This window comes from Panthera tigris, chromosome C2, assembly GCF_018350195.1.
Source record: "Panthera tigris isolate Pti1 chromosome C2, P.tigris_Pti1_mat1.1, whole genome shotgun sequence".
NCBI lineage: Eukaryota > Metazoa > Chordata > Mammalia > Carnivora > Felidae > Panthera > Panthera tigris.
In genome coordinates, this window is record NC_056668.1 from 9131104 (window position 1) to 9158932 (window position 27829).

Genomic DNA, 27829 nt, shown 5'->3' on the forward strand with positions numbered 1-27829 from the left:
GATATTTTATTATTGCAAATATATAGTTATAATTAGTAACTGTAAAAGCTATTAGTGTTCTGAATTAAGGCAATCAGGAGCTTTCAAATAGTCAAGTTGGGATGTGGGCCGACACTTACTACTAATGTCAAGATGGGATGCGGGCCGACACTTACCACTAATGTTAAGAGTAATCAGGATAACTTTGGGAAGAGGACTGCTTTGTGAGCTGACAGGTATTTATAAACATTTTTTTAAATGTTTATTTTATTTATTTTTGAGAGAGAGAGCGTGTGGGCAGGGGAGGGACAGAGAGAGAGGGAGAGAGAGAATTCCAAGCGGGCTCCTCACTGTCAGCACAGAGCCCGATACGGGGACCGATTTCAGGAACTGTGAGATCACGACCTGAGCCAAAATCAAGAGTCGGACGCTTAACCGGCTGAGCCACCCAGGCGCCCCTATAAAACATTTTTTTTTAAAGGATAGAGTACGACATTTATGTCATAATTCCACCTGAAAACAACCCGAACGTCCTTCAAGTCACAGACTGGAATACTGTTCAGCAATAAAAAGGAGTATGCTGTTGATAAATGCAATGGAACAGATGACTCTCAAACAGATGACACAAGTCAAAAAAGCCAGACTCGAAGGCTGCACCCTAGCTAATTACATTTCGGGCACTGTGGAAAAGACGAACCCGTATGAACAGAAGGCAGAGTAGCACTTGCCAGGGGCTGGGGAAGGGGAGGGGATGATTCCAAGGAGCAAAGGGAACTCTCCGGGGTGATGAAAATGTTCTGTGCGTTGACTGTGGTGGTGGTTACGTGACTATACGTGTTAATCCAATTCATAGAGCTGTACACCCAAAAGGGTGACTTTTACTTTATGTAAATTATAGCCTAGTAAACCCGACCCTCAAAAGAGGATTCACACCATAATTCTGATATTTGTAAAATTATGTTACACTAGTCTTTGTAGTATTAATTAAAAAATCTGTCAAGAATTGTATTAATTTTATTTGATTCCAATCAGGCTGTGAGTCTTAAGGAGAACATATTTCTTTTTGAGAATTCTTTCATTTCGTGGAGAAGGGTGAACTTAGAATGCCCACTTCACCATCTCCACATTTTATGAGGAGAAAAACCCTTCAAAATCATGTATAATAGCTGCAATAATTCATGGGAACGCAAGCTGGTGCAGCCACTTTGGAAAACAGTATGGACGTTCCTCAAAAAACTAAAAACAGAACTACCCTATGCCCCAGCAATTGCACCACTAGGCATTTATCCAAGGGATACAGGTGTGCTGTTTCGAAGGGGCACATGCACCCCCATGTTTATAGCAGCACTATCGACAATAGCCAAAGTATGGAAAGAGCCCAAATGTCCACCGATGGATGAATGGATAAAGAAGATGTGGTATATATATACAGTGGAGTATTACTCGGCAATCAAAAAGAATGAAATCTGGCCATTTGCAACTACGTGGATGGAACTGGAGGGTATCATGCTAAGTGAAACTAGTCAGTCAGAGAAAGACAAATATCATATGACTTCACTCATATGAGGACTTTAAGAGACAAAACAGATGAACATGAGGGAAGGGAAACAAAAATAATATAAAAACAGGGAGGGGGACAAAACAGAAGAGACTCATAAATAGGGAGAATAAACTGAGGGTTACTGGAGGGGTTGTGGGAGGGGGGATGGGCTAAATGGGGAAGGGGCACTAAGGAATCTCCTCCTGAAATCACTGTTGCACTAGATGCTGACTAATTTGGACATAAATTTAAAAAAATAAAACAAAAGAAATAGCTGCAATAATTCATTTTTGAAGCAAAGAACAGACTGAGTATGAAGTACTGTTAAGGAAAGGCCAGGCACTTCCCCCAAATCCTGCTCCTTCACTAGCCTCGGTTGGTGCTGTGACCTCACAATATCTTGACTACAGGAGGGATCCGGCAGGGACAGTGCCGAGAAAGTACTGTCAGACTTTTAGAGACTACCTAGCGGAATCTAATAGCATTATAATAATTGAGTTTTAAAATAAAGCTTCAGATTCACCAATACATTTCTGGATTGTTCTTCTACGATTACCCCTGCCAAGTGCCTATCTCAACACTCAACCATCCTGCCAGAATGTGCCCTGGGCCGCTCTGGTAGCCGGCCCGAGTCAGCCAGTCGGGGGGTCTGCCATCCGGCAGAGGGGTGTGCTCAGGGCGAGGGAGGGTGGCCTTCTTACCTTGTATCAGAGGAAGGTACAGGTGGTATTGATCAAGTTCTCCACTGAAGACAGCAAAAGCCTGACGCTTGAGCAGCATCGCTTTCTGCTCGAAACTTGAGAACAGTTTTAAAGAACTGCTCTGCATGTCTATGATAAATACAGTCAGGAAGTTCCGTTTAGTGAGAAAACCGTAGTCAGAGGGAAGCGACAGGAAATTCACACTAGTGCAATTTCTATCCTTCCTGGTGAAAAAGTCGTGATCTTGACTAAGTAATTATGATCTTGTGGTTATTACTCACATATTTATTTGTAAACAGAAACATTTCTCTAATGATCATTAATGACAGGGAGTTGGAAGAGAGGATGAAGGACGGACAAGTACTCCTAATAAATTATGGTGAGTGAACCGATCCTTACTCTCTAAAAAGTATCCCTCCACTGAAAGGCTGCCAAAAAGGTTGTCAGGGCCTTCTGGTCAACAGACTGGAACTGGGAAGGCTCATTCATTAGTCCTGACATGTTATGCACATTACATTATGGTCTGCAGCTTAGATGGCACCAGAAAAGATCCTAGTGGGGTTCTGAAATACGTGATAAAAGCTGATTATGATGTATTGGTTCTTTAAAAGTGACTTATGTGCACGTAACATACAACTTACTCATTAGATCTTTAAACATGGTTTTCTCGTGAGTCAGGAGATGGTCAATAATGGACTTCCAACTGGATATTGAAAAAAGCAAAATTAAATATGTCAAGAATGACAGTCTGATTAAAGGCATTAAGAACACGCCCCCTCTTAGATATATTAAAGACTTTTCTGAAAAGTTACTGAAATGAATAGTTTTTATACAAGGGAAAGGTGAGCAAAAGCTCTTCATTTACACACTAAACACAGGCAACGAACAACACGGGAAAGAATGAATAATTCCCAGCTTATGGTAAACAAAGAATGGTTTTTTTCAAGAGTTGCCCTTGACTATGTTCACACAGGACGATGTTCACACGCTTGTGCTGATGGACACAAGCGGGGAGTAGTGGCAATAAACACCACCAGTTTTCAAATGGGGTCCCCAGGAGGGGTAACAGGAGCTTGAGATGGAAGCCACAGGACTCTGGGGGGAGGCAGGGCAAACTGTCAAGCTTTATGGACCGCTGACCAGTGTCCGCTCTCTATCCCTGCCGTTAATGAGGACATGTTGGGCCCCACCAGGGGGAGAGGCACTGAGTGTTTTTGTTGACCTTCCAGCAAAAGGCACTGGGAGTTCACGTTGTGTGTGTACCTCAATGGATCTCTGCCAGCAAAGTGTCCGGCTGGCTGCACGGTCTCTCTGGGAACCTGTGTAAGCTGAGACATGGGATAAGGACACCACGGCGTCACCAGTGGGCTCTGTCATCTTAGTGCCAGTGGAATATTGTGTGACTCCCAGATGGAGCAGTACCAGACCAGGGGCCACGGGAACCCTGTTTTGTGTGTTCTGGGGATAATACGCTCCCTTAATTGAGATTCTCCTGAGAAAAAAATGCACCTCTGTATTTTTAAAACGCCTGATCTCTCTTCCACGAACACAGTTAGCCTGCAAGCTTGTGACAATGACGTCCCGGGATCCGGGCTGATGCTGACCGCTCCCATTTCAAGTATGAGAATTAATTATGTAAACCGAAACCCTTTTTCCACCCAAGCATTTGCAGCACCCTTTGGTCAGGGCGGCGTTTCTTACTGTGCACAGCAAGTGTCCATCTGAAAGAAAGCAGGGTCCAAGAATAACTCCAGGACTTCTTTTTTCCAGGCTCGCTTGGTATAGGCGTAGCCACTCAGGGAGCTCAGCAGCTGAGCGCCGGCTCGGAAGCTGGGGGTGTTGTAGGCACTGAACAGGGGCAGGGAGGGAAGAGGGTCGAGGTCAAAGACTGTGCCAAGAAAGCCACTTGATGCATTTCCCATAAGCTAGTGTGCTACCTACGGGCAGGATACCTGTGATTGCGCAGGTACGGAAACACATAATAGAGCAAGCGGGAGATGAGCGGCACCGCCTTCTCCTTCTCGTCACTTCGATAAACCATGTCCAGGAGAGAGGCCAGGACCTACCGGAGCAGGACCACAAGAAGACAGAAACCTGCTGAAGCCAGCGACAGTGAGAGTCGGTCCTCAGGGTGGACGTCACCTCCCAAGAAAAGTCTGGGGTGCAGCTTGGGGCCAAGAGCGACTCCCGAGCTCCCCTGCGAGGGGCGGCCTGCCTGCACAGAGCGTGGAGCCGGCCGTCGGGCCCGCGAGGGAGGACCAGCAGGGGGCGCACTTACATCTGCCAGGAGAGACAGGGCCTGCACGCTGTATACCGACGGGGCGGACGCGGACACCATTGCTGCAGCCGTGGCGGTGGCATCTGCTGACAGAGAGAGGCGGCTGTGTTTCAGTCTCGAAGGCTGGGCCACCATTCACGCCTCGAAAGCATCGCATGTACGTGTGACGAGTCCCTCTTCTCACGTGGAGTATGCAATGTCCTCCGTTAGCGTGCTCGACTCCACAGTAAGCATCTGGGCACTGTGATCAAGGGCGCCAGTGCCGACTCACTGTCTTCCTCCCCAGCTCTCTGCTCTGAATCGTTCTCGGGGCATCAACAGCCCCTTAGGTGATCCATCTGACAGCTCGGCCTCTGCGCCCCCTGACCCTCTTCTCTCTTCCGACAATCTTACTCTGCACCAGCTCTGTCGTCTGTCACCATCACACCCTTGATGTCATCAGTTTCTCAACTCTCCACTTCCAGCCTCCTTCTCTGACTATATCTTATCTTTCCCGGGTCCTCGCACAGGCCACCAAATCCTTCATCAACTCCTCCAGGTCTGCCCTTCTCTGCCTCCCCACCTGCACCCACGGTCTGCCTTCTACCTGGGAAGCATCCCGACTTTTGCTGTTCTCTCCCTCTGAGGCACTCACCTGGAAAAATGCAAACCTGGAGAAACCCAAAGTTCGGCCTATGCAGTTCTGTGTAGGTAAGTGCTCTGGAGAAAACCAAACCACGAGACAGACCTCACTTTCCCCCATGACCATGAACCTCAAAAAGAACCTGATGGCTACCAGATGTCCCACCCATGGACCTTGGTGGTATGCTGGCTTCCCTTCTCTCCAACATAATTCAGATCCTCCTTTGATAACTATCAATACTCTCCCCTTGTCAGCTGGTAACCTCATTCATATTTCATGGAGAAAAGTAATGGAAACAAACAGGACTCTGTCAGTTTGGCCACGATGAGTTCTTAATCTACAACATATATATCTGTGTTCTCTGCCTGGTCTCCTGTGTTGATAAACATGCCCCTAGCTCCTATGGGAAGACCATAATTCCATTTATGACACCAACCCTGGCCCCATGGCCATCAAGGGTTTTGCTTTCTAACTATCCTTTCTCTCTGTGGTATTTATTTCTTCTCTGCTGCACTGTTGTTTTTCTGTTTTTTTAGTTTGTTTATTTTGAGAGAGACTGAGAGAGAGAGAGACTGAGAGAGAAATAGAGAGAGAGAGAATCCCAAGCAGGTTCCATATTGTCAGTGCAGAGCCTGACACAGGGCTTGAACCCACGAATAGTGAGATCACGACCTGAGCCGAAACCAAGAGTCGGATGCTTAACCAACTGAGCCACCCAGGCACACCTCTGCCGCACTGTTCGGTCACCACACAAATATGTGTTGGCATACTCCAATTTATTTATTTTTTATTTTTTTTAATGTTTATTTATTTTGAGATTGGAAGAGAGAGAGAAAGCAAGCCGAGGGACAGAGAGAGAGAGAGAGATGGAGGGAGAGAATCCCAAGCAGGACCCGTGCTGTCAGCACAGAGCCTGACATGGGGCTCGAACTCACAAACTGTGAGATCATGACCTGAGCCGAAATCAAGAGTCAGAAACTCAACTGACTGAGCCACCCAGGCGCCCCTGGCATACTCCAATTTAAAAACAAATCAAGTAAGAGATATTCTTTGGTCTTTGGTTCTACTTGGTTACTGTCCTATTGACAAGTGAGCTTCAGGGAGTTCTCTGCATTCATGCCGTCACTGCTGTCTCCTCCCCCTCCTTTTCTCCCCAGCCTCTTCTCTACCTACTCTGGTGTTCCCAGCCCAAAGGCTTCCATGTTGTTGAGCCCAGTGGGTCTCTGTCCGACTTGCCTCCATTTCTTGGCAGTCTCCCACTGTGTTATTCCTCCCTTCCTCTGGAAGCACTCTTATGTTTCTGTGACCCTACGCTCTCTTGGTTTTTGTCCAATCCCAGTGACCACCTAAGTGTCTTTTCTGGCTCTTTCTCTGACATCTCAAATTTAATACTTGCAAAACCAAGCTCAATTTCCTGTTCCGGAATGTTATTTCAGTCTTTTCCACCTCAATAAATTGTGTAAGCTAAAAACCAAAGTCATCCTTGATTGCCGTTTTTGTTAACCACCACATCCAGCCCATGAGCAAGTTCTGTGGACTCTGCATCTAAATCAGTCCACCTTTTTGTATCGCCCTTGCCTCTAAGCCAACACTGTCTCTTGCCCACATCACTGTGAAATCCTTTTAGTTTTTAATTTTAATTAACTAATTAATTTGAGGGGGGGGGAGAGAGCATGAGTGGGGGAGAGGGGAAGAAGGAGAGAGAGAGAGAATCTGAAGCAGGCTCTACACAGCACAGAGCCTGATGCAGGGCTCGATCCCACGACCCTTGGATCATGACCTGAGGCAAAATCAAGAGTTGGACGCTCAGCGGACTGAGCCACCCAGGCACCCCAGCAGGTATCATTTTCTGACCCCGTGTACCTACCACACAAATCTTCCTCAGCATCAGATTCTTCTAGAGAGATCTGAGGCTGGGCCTTCACTTCCAGGTTTCTACTTAGCCAGCTGGTTTGTTCCAAGGAAGAGCCAGCAATGTTCCCTACAGCTTCTAGGATTTTTTGAGTGACTTCCTGAAAAGAAGAAAGGAAGTTAGCTCAGGAAAAGACGCTGAAATGCCTAAAACCACACCATTCGGTAGAAACGTTAACATAGGTCACAACTATGAACCACACAGGTAACGTGAAGTTTTCCAGGAACCATATTAGAGGGTCAGAGGAAACAAGTTCACAATTTCTAACCTCATATACCCAAAACATGATCGACACGTAATCAGTATAGAAATTATTAATGAGATTTCACACTCTTTTTTTGCACTAGACCTTTGAAATCTGATGTGCACATTCAATTCAGACCAACCACATTTCAAGTGCTCACCAGCCACAGGGGGCTAACGGCTACCATACTGGCCATCATGGGCATGCCACAGAGAAACAGGAAGTTATAGCTGCACACTGCCATCTAGCAGATTTGTTTCCGGTGTCTTTGGGGCCATGGGTCCTTGCTAGAATGGCATCCTTCGATAATTTAACAAGAAATAAAATTAACTGAATTAAGTTGACTCGATGAGGGTGAAGTGAGGAACGATTCATATCAGGAGTATAATCAGTAAAGAATCTGGCCAAGTAGCTGGGATGGAGGCAGAAATGCTGAGCCCCTTTCTCAAGCCAGCACCATCAAGTCTCACCAGCAAAGACTGGCTGCACATCCTTGCCGTCTGAGAACGGAACAATCCTGACATAGACCGTAAGCCCAACTGGTGGGCTGGGGTGGTCAGGCACAGAGCGAGAGCACTGCCAGTGGGAAGAGGGGCACACGTGAGGGAGCTACCTTCAGCGAACCCGGGCAGGGGTGCGGTGTGGCCGACGGTGGCAAGAAAGAGCAAGAAAAGAGACTGAGGGCTCGGAGGGTATCCCACTTCCCACGCAGCGAGTGGGCAGGGAAAAGGTGTAGGTGTGCCTTGAAGCAGGGGTGAGGAGTTGGGGTGTCAGGGAGGCTGGGCATCATGAGATGGGAGCAACCAAAGGGAGCAGGGGTGAGGCACACCAGCTGCCGTGACCCCCGAGGCCAACGCTACTGCCAGAACAGACAGAAGGCAGGGGCGCGCTGTAGGTAATAGGCCACGAGGCAAGTGGCCTTGAGAGGCTAGTCTGGGAAGTGCTGTCCAAGTACTGGTGGTGCAGCGTCAGCTTTCTTCCCCACAAGTGGAGGCCACGCGGGTCCCTGGGTTGTCTAACTAAGCCTGACTGTGCTTTAAACCGTGCTCCAGTGGATCAGCACTGGAACCGGAGAGACCTTTCACAAAAGCCAGGGATAATGGTCAGCAGTAACATCCCCAGGGCTGTAAAACTGATACACTAATCCTTCGGTTTAACTCGAAGCCATGGCTCCAAAAGCCCCTCAACCAACGATTCTAATGGTTGCAAAATCGTGATTTCCTGACCCCGCCATTCCGTTTGTAGTTGGCATTTTACTCTAAGGCTTCCCTTCTCCTGGGGTGAGTTTCACCTTTACTTTTCTTAGGTTTTTGGAAACTTCCTGTGAGCAAATACTGCTTAAGCAAGGAGGGGCCAGAATGGTTTCAAGGACAGAAATCCATGTGTACGGAGTTGCTGTCCTAACGCTGTGCAGGAGGCGTCTCCACCTCTATCTGTGTGCGGTTGGGGGGAGGGGGCATCGTGTCAATCCCTAGCGGACTGCTCAGGCCGGACGCAAGAACTTCAGCAGGAGACCCTGGCCCGGGTCCCTCGAGCCTCCGAAAGACAGTAACGAGGGAAGTGAGACGTGACGACAAAGATCTAAGAGCCGATTCTGCCCAGTGCTGATTATCCACGAGCACGTCCTCTAAAGGCGGCCACTACTCCTGGAACGGTGGCATCGCCACCCTTTTCACACACAGACCTGCAGGTCTCTTTGGTCCTTCTTGCTTTCCAGGTTGGGAGTTCTCGTCACAAAGTCGTTCAGCATGCTGTTGAGAGACAAGCAGCTTCAGACTAAGAATGTTGCAGGAACAAGATGTATTCCGGCAGGAAAACACGGTGACGTGACTGCTGGGGCACGGTACCTGAGAAGCAGAAAGTATCCAGGCGGAGCTAGATTCAACTGTACGGATTCCTTTAGCACGCCCAACAACGAAGGAAAGTTCTCTTGCAAGGCCGTGACTGGGAGCCTATGTTTAAAAAACCAGGAAAAAATAACCCGACGGTGAACAAGTCAAAACATACATTATAAGCACATTTTAGGTCCAGGCAGTTGGAAAGCAGAGGGCATATGGCCTATCTGACTGACCTCTTTGTTCTTGTTCAAATTAAAATACGCACGGGCTACATTTTTGTATTCTGGCAAGAACCTGGGGAGTCTGGAGACCAGAAATCCTGCTGCTGACAAGTCAGATGCTCCCAGTTTCCTGTGTATCAAATAAAGGCCTTGAACCAGAGGACTATCTGACCCCTTGGGCCAGTCTAGCTCTAATATCTGGTCTTTCCAGTGTCGCAGCCATCAGCCCACAAGGTCACCCGCCAGGAGCTGATCTTCAGTAGTTTTCATGGTGAGGCCACATAGCGCGACAGGCCGCAGCCCAAGGGCCCCAGGTTCAAGTCCTGAGCCACCTCAGCAGTGCCTCCCCTGCAAGAGGAGGAGGATGGAAATCTGCAGCTGCTGACGGCTCATGGGTCACTGAGACCACCGTAATGCTGAGACCCGCCAGCATTACAAAGCACAGCAGTGACCACCAGGACGGACGTGACCAGCTCCTCTTTAACCCCTGGAAGAAGGAACTGGAAAATCGCTTGCGGGCGAAGTATCGACAGCGGGTTCGAACTTAACCCCAGACCCAGGGACTCCTGGGACTACGACGCTCGGATCTACCCGCCTGTAGCCGTGGGGGTGGCAAGCTGCAAGAAGCTTGGCCCGAGAGCCTTGTTAACCAAGGAGCTGGGACCTGGTTGTCAGACTGCCTGACCGTGCAATTCCCGCCACACGAGAAGGGGGCTATGTCCCCCACTTCGCCTTTGTGACTGCGACAGAGGCAGCCCCGCACGGTGGGTCCGGTAAGGCTTCCCTTCCACCTGGGGAACCTGCTTCAACCTCCCCTGTAGCAGAGGCTGAAAACAGACACGAAGCTCACAGGCAGAAACCACAAGAAAGCACCGAGGACTCAAAACAATCACTTCTCCTTTTTCTAAGTCTTTAACACTTTGACGCCGAATGTGAAGTGTTCAAGGGACAGCACATGGATTTTACAAAGTCCGATTAGATCTCTGGAGAAGAAGGAAGAGCCTCAGGGCATTCATTCTCACACCTTGGGAAGAAACCAGGCAGGACACCTTCAAGATGCTTTCTGAACTAAGGCTCTCCAGTTGGCAAGAAATGCAATTGGGAGTCATGTTTACAATCAGCGCAACTGCATCTGTGCAGTGATTACCGCGATTGAACAAAGTTTGTGAAGGGTTGCCTTACCTTTGGATGAAAGCATAGCAAAACTGCAACACAGGGATATCCACGAGCGGCGCTTTCTGAAAATGAAAGTGAAACCAATTACTCCAAGTTGGTTAGGAAATAAGGTTAAAAAAAGAATTAGAATACAAAACGAAAGAGAGTCTATATCCTCACAAAGACAGGATTTTAGCCAGAGTCTCTCAGATGGGATAGCACATGTGAAAGCAGCCCCCAAGTGTGACAAAACACATGCCCACTGTGAGGTCCCAAATCATCACCGCCCTTCTTACCAGACTTCAGGGCGAGTCCCCTCCAGGCTTGTAACAAGTATTTGGGGGAAGCTGTGGTGTAATAAAACTCTGGTGGCCCAAGTGGACCCTCATGAGTGCATGCGACTCACTACCGACAAGAGACAATAAAAAGTTCTAATTCTTAGCTCAAGGAATTCCCTCAAACCCAGCCCAGACAACTTCCCTACATCCCAAGGGGTTGGAGCCACTTAGAAACTGGTTTTGAAAACATATTTTTTTTCTCTTCTTGCTTATAAAAAGCTATTTGTGGAAGTTATGGAAGTTGAACTGATTAACTAATCAATAAAATGTAATTTTGTTGTTTGAACAGTCAAAAACCAGCCAGCCAGACGAGATCTAATGGGTTTTTTTAATGTTTATTTATATATTTTGAGAGAGAGCAGGCACACGCATGAGTGAGGAAGGAAGAGAGAGAGAGAGGGAGAGAGGGTCACAAGCAGCTCCACACTGACACAGGGCTCAATCTCACAAACCTGGAGATCATGACCTGAGCCAAAATCAAGCCCGACACTCAACTGACAGAGCCACCCAGGCGCCCCCTCGTGGTTTATTTCTAGCCCACGAGTTGCAGATACTTGTAGAATTTCAAGCCACATGAACTTGGGCCTGCCTGGTCCACAAAAGCCGTCACAGAGCCTCCTTCCGGAGGACAGCTCCCTCTGGTTCTGCAGCTGTAATGCTGAGGGTCAGTTTCCTGACACCTGAGACTGGCTCAGAGTTATAGATGCAAAGTCACCGAGGATCTGACAGTTTCTCCAACCCTGCTCCTCTCTTCAGGGTTGATTACTTTAGTATTTATGTACCAGAACGAAAGACGACAAGTCTCCCGGGCATTCGAGGGAGGCCCCGGGGGCAGACGTCCAACACACGCCGTGGACGTCTCCCATGACATTTCACAGCTGATCCCTTAAGGGCTTCAACAGCTCCATCATCCGGGCCTCGTGGCGCTCATGTTTAGGTTGGCTCGTCTTCTTTTCCCAACTAGAACACAGCTGACTGAGGGCAGACACGGTTTCACTATTGAGGATTCCCTACCCCCGAAGCACAGTTATCTTCAGTTTTGGAACGAAGGAAGGGCACAGCTGACTGGCTGGAGGACCTCGCAGGCCTGTGCCACGTGCCACTGGCTGGAAGACCACTACCCTGCGCCACGTGCAAGGGGGGCCCTTCTGGAGGAAGACGTGACCAGAGGCAGAGTTGTGCTCCAAGACAAGCAGAGCTATGAACATGGCCTAAGACCTTCTTGGCCAGTTTTCTCACATACAGGGTGACAAATGGCTGAGAACAGTGCTTATTCCAGGGTTCAGCTTTGGTTTGCCATCCTGGGTGAGAACTTTAAAATTCAAAGCTATATTCCTTTGTTATAAAACTTTTTTATTGTAATAAAGTGTACATAAAATTTACCATTTTAACCATTTCTGTTTTTTTTAATTTTTAAAAACCATTTATTTAGCTTTTGAGAGAGAGGGGGGGGGGCAAGGGAGGGGCAGAGAGAGAGAGAGAGACAGAGACACACACACACACACACACACACACACACACACACACACACAGAATCCAAAGCAGACTCCAGGCTCTGAGCTGTCAGCACAGAGCTGGATGCAGGGCTCGAACCCACAAGCTATGAGATCATGACCTGAGCCAAAGTCAGACACAACTGACTGAGCCACCCAGGCGCCCCTCATTATAACCATTTCTACATGTCCAGTTCCGTGGCGTTAAGTTCCTTCACAATGTTGTGCAGCCATCTTCACCAGCCGTCTCCAGGACTTTTTTATCTTCCCAAACTGAAACTCTGTCCCCGTTCAACAGTAACTCCTGTCCTCTCTCCTCCCACTTCTGGCAACACTACTCTGCTTTCTGTCTACACAACTGAATATTCTAGAGACGTCCTATCAGTGGAATCCTTTCACTTTGGTCCTTCTGGGACTGGCTTCGCTTGACATGTCCTCAACGTTCATCCGTGTTGCAGCAGGTGTCAGAATTAACTTCCTTTCTAAGGCTGAGGAATACCCCGTTGCATGGATGCACCTGCTTTGGTTTATGTAATCATTCGTCGATGGATACCTGGGGTGCTTCTCCCCTTTCACTTCTGTGAGCAACGCTACTACAAACACTGGTATACAACAAATACCTGTTTGAGTGAAACTGTAATTTTATTTATTTTATTTTATATATTTTTAATGTTTACTTTGGAAAGCGAGAGCGTGCGCGCATGCTCAGACGTGCGTGTGAGCGTGGGGGAGGGGCAGAGAGAGAGAGAGAGAGAGAGAGAGAGAGAGAGGGAGACACAGAATCTGGAGCAGGCTGACAGCTCAGAGCCTGACACAGGGCTTGAACTCATGGACCACGAGATCTTGACCTGAACCGAAAGTGGATGCTTCACTGACTGCCCTACCCAGCTGCCAAAAAAAAAATTTTTTTTTTCAGTAAAACTGCATTTTTAAATAATCACTTTGACCGTTCCACTAGTTTCCATTTAGGTAATTATTCTTATACTTTTCCTAACAATTTTAAATCACTTCATAGAATGCAATTATTTCAAGGCTGAAATAAATGCCTGCTTTCTATCAAATTAATGAATTAAGAACAAAAACAGCTCCTACGCTTTCAATGAGGCTCCCCGCTTTGGTAAAAACAAAAACCTCTGGGAAGCCTGGCTGGCTCGGTCAATGGAGCATGTGACTCCTGTTCTTGGGGTTGGGAGTTCAAGCCCCATGTTGGATGTAGAGTTTACTTAAAAATAAAATCTTACCAAAAAAAAAAAAAACAAAAACAAACCCCAAGTGGTTTTGTTTCAAAACCACTGTATGTGACTGCACGAGGCCTTGGACAGCAAGGACTCCACACCCGCTATGCAGAAACGGCCTGCAAAACCATAGGAGCCTCATGGTCCCATCCTAGCTCTCTACACACCACGGCTTCTGCTGCAGCCAGATGAAATCTCTTCCTTCTCAGAATGCCTCACATGAGTCCTGTCCTCTGACCCATTTTTTTTTTCTTTTATGTAAAAATTACCAAAGTTTGAATTCTGGTCAGAGCTCTCTTCTCCACCAGGCCTCCACTTTGGCCCACGAGGACTGACTTTCAGCAGAAATGATCCCGTCCATCCCCCACGCTAACCTGAACAAACACCACCAGGGTTTCTAGCAGCTCAAGGTGGTGTCCCTCAGGTGATGACCCCAGCCCCCTTAAAATGCCTGCCCAAGAGAGTTCAAGGCTGCCAGAACAATCGACCATGTGCTCAGTCGGCACCCAACAGGCTCCTGACCTTCCTTCTCAGAGCATTTATTAAGGAAAGTGTAGTTATAAATCCTTCCTCTGTCCTTTGAGATGCACATACATTCCTTACAACAGGACTGCCTTCCTCAAGGAGCTGGGAGCCGTCCTCTGGAGTACCATCATTGGGAAAGACAGGGCCCTTGTCTCCCAGTCTCCGGGAGGATAGGAGCCTACCTTCCATGAGCACCGGTCAGCAAACCCAACAGCCTACTCACAATGACCGATCCCCTTCCCCGCTTTTTTGTAATTTTCTACTTCCCTGGCTTTGCTGGAGCCCCTGCTCCTTCACGCTTCCTACTCCTCCATTTCTCAAAGAACTCTGTTACCTCTGCACAGATCAGAACTGGGGTCCACGCTCTCCCCTAACACCGTAGCTACGGAATATAAGTTGGCCTTTACCACCTTCAACTAGTGTCTGGCTTTGCTTCTCTTTGATGCCTCTTAGGCTGCTAGTTCCTCGAGGCAGGTGTCATTTCCTCTTTCTAAAGGTTTTGTTCAACTTGGCATACTGCAGGCACTTGGTAAGAACCCACTCCCAGGCAATGCGTGCCGCAGCAAGGAGGGAACGATGAGAGATGGCCGCTGACCTCCGGTGGTTCCCACCTTCAAACAGGTGCACCAAAGCCCTTTGGGCACACTTCACGTGGCCTCCTCCAAGCCCAGCAAAATACCTCCATGCCACCCCCCAGGGAATCCTAGCTGCTCCTGAGACTTCTGCTTCCCTTCCAAACACAATTTATAAGACACAGAGACAGGAGGGCGCCACGCATTCATCTGGAAGATCCCCAGGCTCCTGACCTCGTCCCCTCGGATTTGCGGTGGCCTCTTCACCACCTCCTTTGCCAGGTGAAGCACCGTGTCTGTCTGCAGGGTGCTGAGCGCACAAATCAAGTCGACAAGGGTCAGCTGGGATGTGCTTGCCGCCGGGACAATCTGCCAAGGAAAAAAATAGTTCCCTTAAGGCTCACAGAGAGAAAACAAACATAAGAACAATGCACAGAAAGTCTTCTATAAGAGCTGCCCCCAGAGAAAGAACTTTGATATTTTAAATAAATATTTAAACAAAAACTGGGTAAAGGACTCTCTTGGTGGGGACAAAGAGTGAGCTAAGCATTTAATCACTGTGACAGAATTAGCATCTGACATACATTAGGAATAACAGGTGCAGTTGATGATGGGGCAGTGACACTGGTACGTTCAAGCTCAGAAAGCATTTATTTATTTATCAAAAACAATTTTTTTCAACATTTATTTATTTTTGAGAGAAACAGACAGAGTGTGAGTGGGAAAGGGGCAGAGAGAGAGAGGGAGACAGAATCTGAAGCAGGCTCCAGGCTCTGAGCTGTCAGCACAGAGCCCGACACGGGGCTTGAACTCATGAGCCATGAGATCGTGACCTGAGCCGAAGTTGGACACCTAACTGACTGAGCCACCCAGGTGCCCCAGAAAGGATTTATTTTTTAAAGTAATCTCTACACCCATCATGGAGCCTGAACTCACAACCCCAAGATCAAAAGTTGCATGCTCCACCAACTGAGTCAGCCAGGCACCCCTCAGAGAGCATTTTAGAAACAGATACACGTAATTTGAAGGAAGCAGGCTGACATTGAAAGGGAGCCCTAGAAGTATGAGGATGGTAACAGAGAAAACAGATAAATCAGATTCTTGATGGTTGGCCTTGGCAGGAAATCCCAGGGATGGGAGACACATCTTTTTTTTTTTTTTTAATGTAGGGCTTGAACACAGGGCTTGAACTCACGCCCCTGAGATCAAGACCTGAGCTGAGAATCAAGAGTCAGATGCCCAACTGACTGAGAGCCACCCAGGTGCCCCCGGAGACACATTTTTGATGTCGAGTCTCTATAATGTGGCTACATGCACTTGGAAGGATCAGACTTACCACCAGTGAATACCCCACAGGTGCTAAGCTGGGTGGCCTGGGCCACCAACCTTTCATGCCTCCTCAGGGAATAGGAGCCTATGTTGGACACTGAGATAGTGTCCAGGGGGTGGGAAAGACCCTCTGAGGGAGGTGTGACGTAGGAACCTAGATGGTCAAGAGAGAAAAAAGGAAGAGGCTTGTGTTGGTTTTGCAGAAATAAACCAAGTCCCTTGAGGACTGAGTGATGGACCACAGTGAGTGGATAAAGAATGGATGAAATGCGAAACGAAGTTATCTTTGGGAACAGGAACGTGAGGATTTGAATCAGGTATAAATTTTTGTAAGTACTATTTTTACAAATTAAAAAGCCTATGGGTCCTGGGTGATAATGATGTGTCAAAAAGTAGGTTCCTGACTGTAACAAACACACCACTTTGTGGGGAGGTGTTGATAATGGGGGACACCATGCGTGTGTAGGGTAGGGGATACTGGGGAAATTTCTGTACTTTCCCCTCAATTTTGCTGTGAACCTAAGACTTCTCTTAAAACAAAAAGTAAAGTATCTTATGGTTTAAAAACATCTATAAGAGGGGCACCTGGGTGGCTCAGCTGGTTAAGTGTCCAACCCTTGATCTCGGCTCAGGTCATACACGATCTCTGGGTTCATGAGTTCAAGCTCCGTGTCAGGTTCTGTGCCAACAGCGTGGAGCCTGCTTGGGATTCTCTGTCTCCCTCTTTGTCCCTCCCCTGCTTGCGTATACACATTCTCTCTTTCTCTCAAAATAATCTCAAAAAGATAATAATAGAAAAAAGTCACAGAGAGATCCGAAAGCAGAAGCCAGGGGTAGCTCCCTGCCCGCCCGCCTGCCCGCCCGCAGTCCCAGCTGGAGTGAGACACGCCTGTGTCATCTACGCATTTAAAGCAGTGAAAGCACTTCAGCGGTTTCCCGAGCCGGCCTTTAACACCACCGTCACTTGCATGTGACTCTGGTGATCCTGGCAGAGCAAGTTTAAATACAACTTTGATTTTTAAACTCTACCTTCATCTTACTGAGGCGTTTAACCTTCTTCCTGCTCCATACTGCTGCAACAGCGGCTGTTAACTGAACTCCCAGATGCGCCGTCAAGGGGTTCAAGAAGTCTAAAATTTTTTGTCGTATGGTCTAGAACACGGGAAAAAGAAGAGTTATGGCAGAGTGGGGCCGGGGCCACTACGCAGCGCCTGTAACGCAAGGAGTAGAAGCCCGCTAGCTGGCCTCCGGAAGGCTGCCCCGCAAGCCCAGCCCCAGTCCGGTTCCCTGGTCACATGCCATCAGAATGTCCTGCGTTTCCTCTCACTGTTTCTCGTCATTACTTTTAAACTGGAGGGTAACGGCTGTGTCTGCCGTGAGCACAGGGACTTCTTCCATCTTGCTCACCGGGTATAAACAAGGCCCAGCACACAGCCGCAGGCACGCAAATATTTGTTCGAATGAATTTACTGAGCACGTACTATGCCCCTATGCCTATATTTAATATCATTTATTTATTTATTTATTTATTTATTTATTTATTTATTTATATATCACTTTAGATACAACGAGCACATGAGGGAGATATCCTCCTTCCTGGGTCCTGGGTCCAGCCTCAGGGCTGCCTTATCAGATGTATAACTGACTGCAAAGCACTCACTCTCTCTACGCCCCAGTGTTCTTGTTCCTAACTTGGGACTAATAAGAGCGCTTACCTCCTATGTGAGGGCTAGATATGCTAATAAACGTACAGCACTTTGGACGGTGTGTGCTTTCAACCAAAGAAACTCCAGCACAGAGAGCCTAGTGAACTTTCCCAAGGTCCCAGGGAGCTGAACCCAGGCTCCCCAGCTCCCCATGCTCTGAACCAGTCCACCCAGTCTGGGCTGCTGGATGCCTGAGTGAGCCCAGAGGCCACACCTGGCACTGGGTGGTCAGCAGACACAAGACATGGCCAGATAATTCCAAGCCGCCATACCTGGCAAACAGAGACTGTGAGCCACGTGCCCGGATGCTTCTAAGGCAGAGACCGTTAGAACTGGGGGAGAGCTCAGTAAACCAGAAATACTCTGGGCTTTGCATTTCTGGTTTAGTAAAAAAACTCAGTGACACCCTAAATTCTGCCTTGACGTGCCCATGTGTCCAAGGCAATATTAAAAGCTGGACATAAGAGACAAGCTGTGTTACAGAAATGCTTGAGAGCAATAGGAAAGATCTTTAAACCCCCAGAAACTTCTAGTTTAAAAGAAAAGGGCGAAAGGAAAAAAATAGGTTAAAAACTCACAAAGCCTTTTAGTCAGGAATAGGAAAGTTATTCTAACAAACTAACTGGAGGTTTCTATCTCCGACTTATGCCTAACTTGGGTTTCGCTGAGCACACACTGATTATTTATGTACATATTCCTGTACGTACTTATTTTTGGTGGGACAACGCAAGACAAAAGAAATAATCAAACCACAGAGGAAGTTCTCTCACTTTGGTGGTTTTAAAGTAAACGGAAGAGGATCCCTTCGTGGCTCCAAGGAGATCGACGGGTCTCTTGTGAGTCTCCTCCTTTCTGAGAACATTCCAGAGAAGGGCCATGGTGTTAACGATTCGAGGCAACTCTTCCAGAATGGCATTCTTGGCATTTTTCAAATTGGTCGGATCGCTTACAGCAGTGGTCTAAGAATTGGAAATGAACATGAGTCTCGGCTGCGTGTGTGGCAGAACTAGATAACCAGAATCCGGTGATCGCCAGGGCACCGGTGGGATGGGAGTCTGGGCCGTAGCACTCACACCTCTGACAAGTCCCACAGGCCGGGATCTGGACGCAAAATGCTTCCCTGTGCATTTCAACCCATAGCCTTCTTTCTAAGAGGTGCCCCTGGGAGTCCGAGGCCCCACGTCACAGACTCCTTTGGTCATCCGGCCAAAGCAGCAGCTGCATTCTAAAATTTTAATCCCCAACAGGTCAGAGCAACTAACAGCTAAAATGGCTTCAGACTGCAGATTTCACAAACGCCATGAGGTCAAGTAAAAAATATGTCCGAGAAAGAGGACATTTTATCCCATTTGGTTATTGATCTAACACTGGGCACTGGGAAGGAGCCCCAGGGAACGCCAGAAGAACAAACTACACTTGTTTACTTTCACACAGCCTTGTGCATGCATATTTGCATATGCACTTCATTTGCAAGCATACATTTGCATACATATTTTCATTACTCACATGTGCTGCACATTTCTTATTTGAACCGGTCATAACCCAACGAAGACAAAACAATACAAGAAAATTGCCTCAAACTCAGAAAAAAAATTTTACCTTCTTGTTTTGGTTGGGTTGTTCCAAAAGACAAAAGTGAGTAATGGTTGTCAGACCTTCCAAAAGAGTGAGTGGATAATCCGGAGAGATGTTTTCCCTCTTGGCGGTTATGCTTTGGTGAAGAAATGAGAAACTTGTTTTGAGAATTTTTAAAAACGAGGCTGTAAAGTATTTAATCCTACCTAGAAACACAGAAACCAGAGAGACAGCGGTATCTTAAATAAACCGGGGCCCTCATACTGAAATAGTTATAATAACCATGGGCATCCTTTGTGCAATTTTACGTAAAGTTCATACGGTCATTCTAGAAAAATGTTTTCAGATGTTTTAGAATTTCTGTGAAGGTGATGCATGTTTTTAGTTTTGTTTTGCAAAAACAACGGAGAGCGACGGCAATACTCAGCTGGGCTGGGTATCTGTGTAGAATAAAAAGTAAAGGATGGGACCATTTTGTTCCTAGATACCCCTCCTGACGATGCTAGACAGGCGGCTGATCAGGCTGAAATTATTCTCCAAGCGGCTTCTATGGCAAATTAGTCATTCCTCGCAAAAAACTGTCACTAAGGCAAGAATAGCGTATCAAAGGGTTGGCCGTACCTGATAGAGAGCTTCACAGATTCACTTTCATACTGCTTGACTAGCTCGTCCAAATTTTTGCAAATCTGGACAATGAAAGGTGTCACCGTCCAGCCCAGGGACTTTCCGAAATACGGCAAGGAGTGCGTGACCAAGCTCACCCAGGCCGGGTGCATGCCGTAGCCGTAGGCCGGCTGCAGCCCTCGCACCACGGCGGACACCAGCAGCCCCTGGGAGGTGAGCGGGTGGGGCTGCACGTACTGCAGGGCGCTGATGGCCTGCTGGAAGTTCAGGGCTTTCCGCCACTCCCGGGACAGTTCTGGCTGATTTTCAGCCTCCTCTTGGACCTGGCCCAGGTGATGTTCCAAGACGATCAGCACCTGCAGGAGCTTCAGCAACTCGATCTGCAGCGGGTGCTCGCTCCAGATCTGATCCTGGCCCAGGTTGATGAGACTCTCCTCGAAGAGGCTCTCCTCCTGCAGGGCCCGGCCTCGCTCGGCGGTGGCCAGGCCGTAGCGCTTCTGGCTGGTGTACATGGACGCCGACAGCGAAAGCAGGACAAACTCCTGAACTTTGCACCTCTGCAGCAAGCTGTGAATGAACTCCACATTCTTCCCCTCGGCGGACTTGGCCACGGAGACCAGCTGGGTCATGATTCGAATCAAAACCTCCACGCTCTTGACCTGCACGTCCCGGTTGCCGAGTATGTCTCGGTGGGAGACCTTCAGGTAACAAGGGTAATAGCTGCGCAGGAAACTCAGGCACAGGTAGGTGAGGAGCTCGATCAGCAGCGAGTGGGGACACACGCTGGGAGACTGGGTCTGGAGCTTCCCGTAGAAACTCTGGCCGATGAGGGCCTCCTGGTGGCGAGCGAGCAGGTTGGAGATGAGGTTGAGGTGCGCGGTGGAGCTGGTGTCCATGCTGGTCCTTGACACCGCCTCGATGAACTCCTTGGGGTTGGTCTTGAGCACGGCCTCTAACACGGAGAAGGCGTACAGAACCCTCCGGGAGTCGTAGGGCTGCAGGTAGAGCAGAATGTGCTTGAACAAGGCCTCGATGGTCTCCTGCCTTTCCCGCTGTTGCTTCAGCAGCCGGGACGCACTGAGGGCCTGGAGCTCCAGGTCGGCCTCCTCGTCGCTGGACAACGACTCGGACGCCCGGGTCCTGTCTGAGTCCACACGCGCCAGGCTCAACTTGGCAGTGGGCTTGAAGCTTTCGGCCTGGAAGGCCGCCAGCAAGGCCGAGCGCTCGGGGTAGGCCCTGCCAGCCGTGGGGATGGGCGCGCAGCAGTTCTCCTCGTTGCTCAGCTCCTGCGGGTCGTGGGAAGGAGAAGAAAAGGAGGACGTGTTCTCACTGTCCGTGTGGGCAGAGCTCGTGTCTGCAGACTCCGTGTGCTCGCTGCTGTCCACGGCGCTGCAGGCGGGCCCGTCGGGAAGGTCCACGTAGTAGGGCAGGTCGTCCTCACTCGGCTCGCTTCCTGGGGGGCACTTCTCTGGTTCCTTCTCCACCTCGGCCCAGATGGCCTCACGGTCGACGGTGGTGAACTGGCTCAGAGACGCACCTTCCTCCGAGCCGCCTTCCTGGAGCTCGGACGCGCCACCCGCCTCTTTGAAAGGCGTCTTCTGCCGGTGAAACCAACGGTGCAAGTCTTCTGGAAATTACAAAACGACAAATGACTTCAGAACAGGAGGGTCAGCCACGATAAGTCAGTTCTAGAACGATCTTTATCTTAAAAAGCCAGACAGAAAGATCAATGTTGATAAAACTCCCCCAAAAAACTATAACAACTGGAGTCCACACTGTATTACGGACAAAAGGCAGACAAGTAAACCAACTTTTACGGGGAGGGTGATTTTTAAAAATGCGTATTATTTTGTTCGGCAGTTTCCTTTCAAGAAACGTATCCCACAGAAACGAAAGCAGAAAGTTTTCAAAGCTGTAAGGGTATTCATTGGATGGTCATGTGTGAGGATAAACCGGGAAGTGAACAAAACATGTAGACTGGAAAAAACCTCAGCTCACGCATGCAATGAAGTGCTACTCGGGTTTTTAAAAGATATGTGTCCTGATACGGAGCAGTGTGTGGGATATATTACATGAAAAAAGGAAAATCAAGGGGCGCCTGGATGGCTCAGTTAGTTAAGCGACCATTCGACTCTTGGTTGTGGCTCAGGTTATAACCTTGTGGCTTCTTGGTAGCGTGGGACCTGCTTGGGATTCGTGCCCTCCCTCTCTCCCTCCCTCTCTCGCTCTCTCTCCCTCTCTGCTCCTCTCCCACTTGCCCTCTCACTCAAAATAAATAAATTTTTAAAAAAAGGGGGGGAAGAAAAATCAAGCTGCAGAATCAGGTTGTGGTGAATGAGCTCATTTACATGAGAGCATCTGAAATACACAGCTATGAAAAAAATCTAGAAGACTATCAAACTATTATCCGTACCTAGCTCTAATCGCATTTCAAGGGACTTTGATGTATGTTTTTACTTCAGTTTTTTTCTTTAACGTTTATTTATTTTTGAGACAGAGAGAGAGCACAAACAGGGAAGGGTCAGAGAGAGGGAGACACAGCATCTGAAACAGGCTCCAGGCTCCGAGTTGTCAGCACAGAGCCCGACGCGGGGCTCGAACTCATGGACCACGAGATCATGACCTGAGCCAAAGTCGACACTTAACCGACTGAGCCACCCAGGTGCCCTGTTCAATTTTTAAAATAAGCATGTTAGTACTTGTATAATCAGAAAATATGCAATACTTTAAAATATTTAGGTCTTAGGGCACCTGGGTGGGTCAGTCCATCAAGCGTTCGACTCTTGATTTCGGCTCAGGTCATGATCTCATGGTTCATGAGATGGAGCCCTGTGTCAGGCTCTGTGCTGACAGTGCAGAGCCTGCTTGGGATTCTCTGTGTCCCTTTCTCTGTACCCCTCCCCTATTTGCACATATGCACACTCTCTCTCAAAACAAAGTAATAAGATAAAAAAATAACATGTTTTATAAAAAATAAAATACATGATTACATATTAAATACAATTATATATATTATATATTACATTGTATTATATTATATTATATTATATTATATTATATTATATTATATTATATTATATTATATTATATTATATTATATTATATTTCAGGTCTCTGTAAACAGGAACAACAACCAGAAAGAAGACTTTGGTATGTATCACCAAACCATCTTAATACACAGCTCTCAGCAAATCTATTCCATGAACATTAAATAAGATTAGGGAAGGAGGAAGAATAAGACAGAAATAGACGAGCTGCCTGATGCTCGTAGTAGTATCTTCAGTATAGATTTCTACACTATTACACAGATAGTGTGAGTAAGGCACTACACTTCTAGTTCCTTCCAGGGGAAGGGCAAGGCAGGGTAAAAACATTTTCTCTTACTGGGAAGGGTGCAGGGAACATGGGCTACAGGAAGCAGCAGGAAGTGCTGTGTGACTTTTAAAACCAGCACACGTGGCATTAAAACTTCCTTTTTCATTTTTTTTTTAAATTTCACTCCAAGTTAGTTAACATATAGTGTAATACTGATTTCAGGAATTGATTTTAGTGATTCACCACTTACACACAACAGCCAGTGTTCATCCCAACAAGTGCCCTCCCTAATGCCCATCACCCCCGTAGCCCTTCCCTCCACCCAACACCCCACCAGCAACCTTCAGTTTGTTCTCTGTATTTAAGAGTCTCCTGGGGCGCCTGGGTGGCTCAGTCGGTTAAGCATCCGACTTCGGCTCAGGTCAAGATCTCATGGCTTTTGAGTTCGAGCCCCGCGTTGGGCTCTGGGCTGATAGCTCAGAGCCTGGAGCCTGTTCTGGATTCTGTCTCCCTCTCTCTGCCCCTCCCCTGTTCACACTCTGTCTCTGTCTCTCTCAAAAATAAACATTAAAAAAAAAATTAAGAAAAAAAAAGAGTCTCTTATGGTTTGTCTCTATTTTTATCTTATTTCTGCTTCGCTTCCCTTACAGAGCTTCCTTCGTAACACAAAGGAACACTAAAAAATTTAGCTGCCATAAATGATAGCCAAACTTTCGAGAAGGTGCTTTAGTTTACATTTCTTTGGACTTTACTTTCTCATAATATGGAATAATAAAAGGCCTTGTCTTTGAGGAGGCAGCCAGCTTTCTTTCCTAGAGGAAAACGGGAGATTACGGTTTTAGGCAGCATCTCCAAAATTGCTGCTTATGCAGGTTAGGCTGCTTTTCTCTGTAAGACAAGACTGGCGCAAACAGTATTTACAGCCCAGTGAGCTAACTCAAAGCCCGTAAACAAGCTAACTCAAAGCCTGTTAACCCACTGCTTAGAAAACTGCAGGAAGTCATAAAACACACCTATTGTGGGAAGTCATGTTAGTTCATAAACTATGCCAGGAGCTAATCACCCAAATGGAACGCACTCATCAGGTTTATTTTAGCCTTTCTTTTCTTCTTCCTATTTACTGTTACTTGTGCTAAAGATGCCTCTGGAAGTTTTTTGGAACTCAAAGGCTTATTTCTTCTGCATTTCTGATTGTATGTTCACAGAATTTACAGCTGGAAAGAACCTTAGAGAGCAGACAGAAAAATGGATAAACAGAAACCACTGTGGTTTCTGTGGTTTCTTACCATGTGTTTGAAGGCTCACAAGTCATTTTTCATAGATACAATTGACCAGATTACATGCAAATTTCAACTTCTCGGCCATTCCTAGCTGGAGGCCACCTAAACTATCCCTAGCTCTGAGCAGGGATCTGGAGAGAAGTGCCAGCCTAGCCTCCTCAAACTTAACTTCCCGCTGGACACCAAACTATGACTTCTAAGTGAAGGCATCGGCTTGGGAAGACTGGTGTGGATGGTCTGTTATTCTTTCCTCCTATCTTAGGTGCACTTGAATTTTTCATTAGCAAAAGAATAAAAAAAAATCAGCTATTTTTTTAATGTTTATTTTTTGGGGGGGAGGGGCGGAAGGGCAGAGAGAGAGGGAGACACAGAATCCGAAGCAGGCTCCAGGCTCCGAGCTGTCAGCACAGAGCCCGACGCGGGGCTCAAACTCCCAAACCGTGAGATTGTGACCTGAGCCAAAGTGGGACGCTTAACCGACTGAGCCACCCAGGCGCCCCCTCAGCTATTTCTTATTGGAGCATAGGTTACTAAACATTTCCTTTTTTATTAAAAAAAAAATCTGATTTTTCAGTGAAAACGACAAGCACACTCCGTAGCATTTCTAAGTGCTGGTTCATCTGCTCCTTAACCTTCAAAAGTCTTCACAACATTACAAAGTACTCTCACACCATTTGAAACTGACAAAACCACTGAGTGGGGCTAAGGAACTTGACTGTCACCACGGGCAGCTGGGGTCGGGGCTGCTCCTCCCTCCCTCCCTCCTTCCCAGGTCCAGGGACCCCGGGGTTGCCCTCCGTGGCGGGCTCACCTGCTGAGTTCTCCCGCTTGAGGCAGTGGATGGAGGTCCTCTGGGTCTTGGGCTGCAGCAGGAGCAGGAGCATGGGCTCCAGGATGCGTGCCACATCACCGAGGGAGAGCGCCCGCACCAGCCAGCCCTGTGCCGCCGCACTGATGGCACCGTCCGTGCAGGCCAGACTGTCCAGCACGACGAACAGGGACCTGTGGGTGGGAAGGGCACCACTGAGTCAGCGTTCGGTGACCCCGTGCACCAGGACACCCCCAGGCGGCTCCACGCAAACCTGGCTTAAAGACCCACGCAGACAAAGGCCAGGGGATTTCCACCTTGGTTTCACACTAGCATCGCCGGGGGAGCTTTCCAAGTCCCGATGCCCGGGCTTCACCCCACATTGGTTCAATCGACTGTGGGACTAAGCCGCCAGCATCAGAATCAGCTGGCATCTCTCTAAAGCTGGGCCCCTGGTACCACACCCAGGTTTGGAAACAAGGAAGGGGCTTTAAATAATTTTTTTTTAAGTTTATTTATTCACTCTGAGAGAGGGGGAGAGAAAGAGAGAGAGAGAGAGAACACAAGCAGGGCAGGGGCAGAGAGAGAGAGAGGGAGAGAGAATCCCAAGCAGGCTCTGCATGGTCAGCGCAAAGCTGGACACGGGGCTTGAACTCATGAAGCGTGAGATCGTGACCTGAGCAGATACTTAACCGACTGAGCCACCCAGGCGCCCCAAGGAAGGGGATTTAAAAAAAAAAAGTGCACTAGATTGTAGTGCAGTGAAGTTCACATCTCACGAACACGGTGGACACTGCGAGTGTACGTACCCAGCGTAGCCAACCGGCCCGTTTCAGACCCAGACCACCGTCCCCTACAGAGGTCCCCTCGTGAGGCATGTTCTCCTCCGGTGATTTTGATACATGCTGGGCTTCCTGCCCCCAGGATCAAATTGAGAACATTCCTACCACGTATTCACATGTGTCTGGCCTCAATTCACTTGGGGGATCGTGGGAACCGTCTGCTGTACATCCAGAACATGGGGTCACATTTTCCATTTCACACGCTCCCCTCCCCAGCTGGACACACTGACCAGGAACCTCGGCAGAGCGTCCTGTGCGTTCAGGGTAACTGCCCACAAGGACCACCTTACCTGTCTAAGGAGCGGTTGTGAGATGTCACGCGACTGCCTGGGGTCTCTCTCGTCAGGTGCCAGATGACGGAGAACCTAAACAGAGCTTCTAGTCTTGTCCCCTTGATGAGGAAACAAACGGCAGTGAGGCACTAGTTTCCTAACAGCATGTTGTCCGCAGTCAGCAAACCCCACCGCGTAACAAACAGGAGCTCAGCAGGGCGGCAGCAACGTCAGCAGAGGTGCTGGGCTCCGACCGGCCTGCGGGAGGAAGACCTACGTCCTCCTCTCTTCCTTGCTCACTTTACCACAATAACGCACATAGTCAGATGCCACGTTAGCCTACATCCAGGGGCACACCTGGGCCTGTGATCGAAGATCACAAGAGAGCGTGGCGTTCTCACACCTCTTGAAGGTGTCAGGCGCAAGTGGCTTAGAGAACCAGGATACAACTTGACTGCAAAGGACGGCCAGGGCCTAAAAGGATGATGCATTCTCTATGACTGCCTACTTCACCTGCGAGAGCTCACGGTTCCTGCAAACATCACAGGAGTTGGGGTAGACTTCCCTGGTGAGCCTTAATTCGGACACAACCCATGTTCTCAGGACTCTGAAAAGGATGGCTAGAGCTTCTGAAGGCCTCCCGACCCCAAGATTCTGTAACACCTGTTGATTGATCAGGATGCCTGCTGAGCCCTGGCATGACTGTATGTGTGTAAGTCTGTCCCGGGCACAGGCAGTGATGGGTGGCCTGGCAGTTGGGATCATAGGACAGAGAAGACAGGCTGCTAAGACTGACCTTGTCAGGGTCCAGGAGGGCGTGGCAGATGATGTCCTCACAGATATTGGCCGTCGGGGCCAGGCAGTGCAGCCGGTAGAACAACTCTACACAGGTGACGTGATGCTCCCGGGTCTCCTTGTTCAGCTGATTCCAAAGCACACGAGCCACCCTCTGTGACAGAAGGGAGACCGTGAGAACACAGGCAGCACCCACATTTCTTCCTTGTGCCAGTCCAGTCCCAGCACTGAGGAACTGGCTTCTATCTACACTTGCTACGTGAGAATCCTTAATATACAGAGAAGTACCATCGACAAACAAAACAAAGCAAACCAAACTCCAAACCAAACTAAAACCCCAGCAGGTAATGTGATAGGTTAAACTTGGAGGTTTCTCTACATCCAATGAGGGGCTCAAACTCATGACCCTGTGATCAGGAGTCGCAGGCTCTACTGACTAAGCCAGCCAGGCGCCCCAAAACAACGCTTTTCATTTAGTTTTTAAAAATGTGTTTTTTAACACTTTTATTTTTGAGAGAGAGAGAGAGAGAGAGAGAGAGAGAGAGTGCATGAGTGTGGGAGAGAGAGGGAGACACAGAATCTGAAGCAGGTTCCAGGCTCTGAGCTGTCAGCACAGAGCCTGACGCGGGG

At 48.3% G+C, this 27829-nt stretch overlaps 1 protein-coding gene across 6 annotated transcripts in view; it reads right to left on the reverse strand.

Moving 5' to 3' along the window:
* Positions 1-27829, reverse strand: part of DOP1B (DOP1 leucine zipper like protein B) — a 103457-nt gene that overhangs the window by 11875 nt on the left and 63753 nt on the right. For 5 of the 6 annotated variants that reach the window (XR_006222048.1, XM_042998493.1, XM_042998492.1 and 2 more), the window contains 17 exons: positions 27201-27353; positions 26423-26523; positions 25294-25484; positions 19885-21514; positions 19288-19399; positions 18459-18647; positions 17012-17134; positions 14888-15022; positions 10518-10573; positions 9124-9228; positions 8961-9027; positions 6988-7132; positions 4499-4584; positions 4173-4282; positions 3922-4068; positions 2862-2923; positions 2221-2349 (listed from right to left, as the gene is read on the reverse strand). Coding sequence is in view for 5 of the 6 variants with exons in the window: in XM_042998493.1 (XP_042854427.1) it covers positions 2221-2349; positions 2862-2923; positions 3922-4068; positions 4173-4282; positions 4499-4584; positions 6988-7132; positions 8961-9027; positions 9124-9228; positions 10518-10573; positions 14888-15022; positions 17012-17134; positions 18459-18647; positions 19288-19399; positions 19885-21514; positions 25294-25484; positions 26423-26523; positions 27201-27353 (3541 nt within the window). In the remaining variant the exon portion in view is untranslated. The remainder of the gene's footprint in view (positions 1-2220; positions 2350-2861; positions 2924-3921; positions 4069-4172; positions 4283-4498; positions 4585-6987; positions 7133-8960; positions 9028-9123; positions 9229-10517; positions 10574-14887; positions 15023-17011; positions 17135-18458; positions 18648-19287; positions 19400-19884; positions 21515-25293; positions 25485-26422; positions 26524-27200; positions 27354-27829) is intronic. The other variant, XM_042998495.1, reaches the window with a different exon arrangement.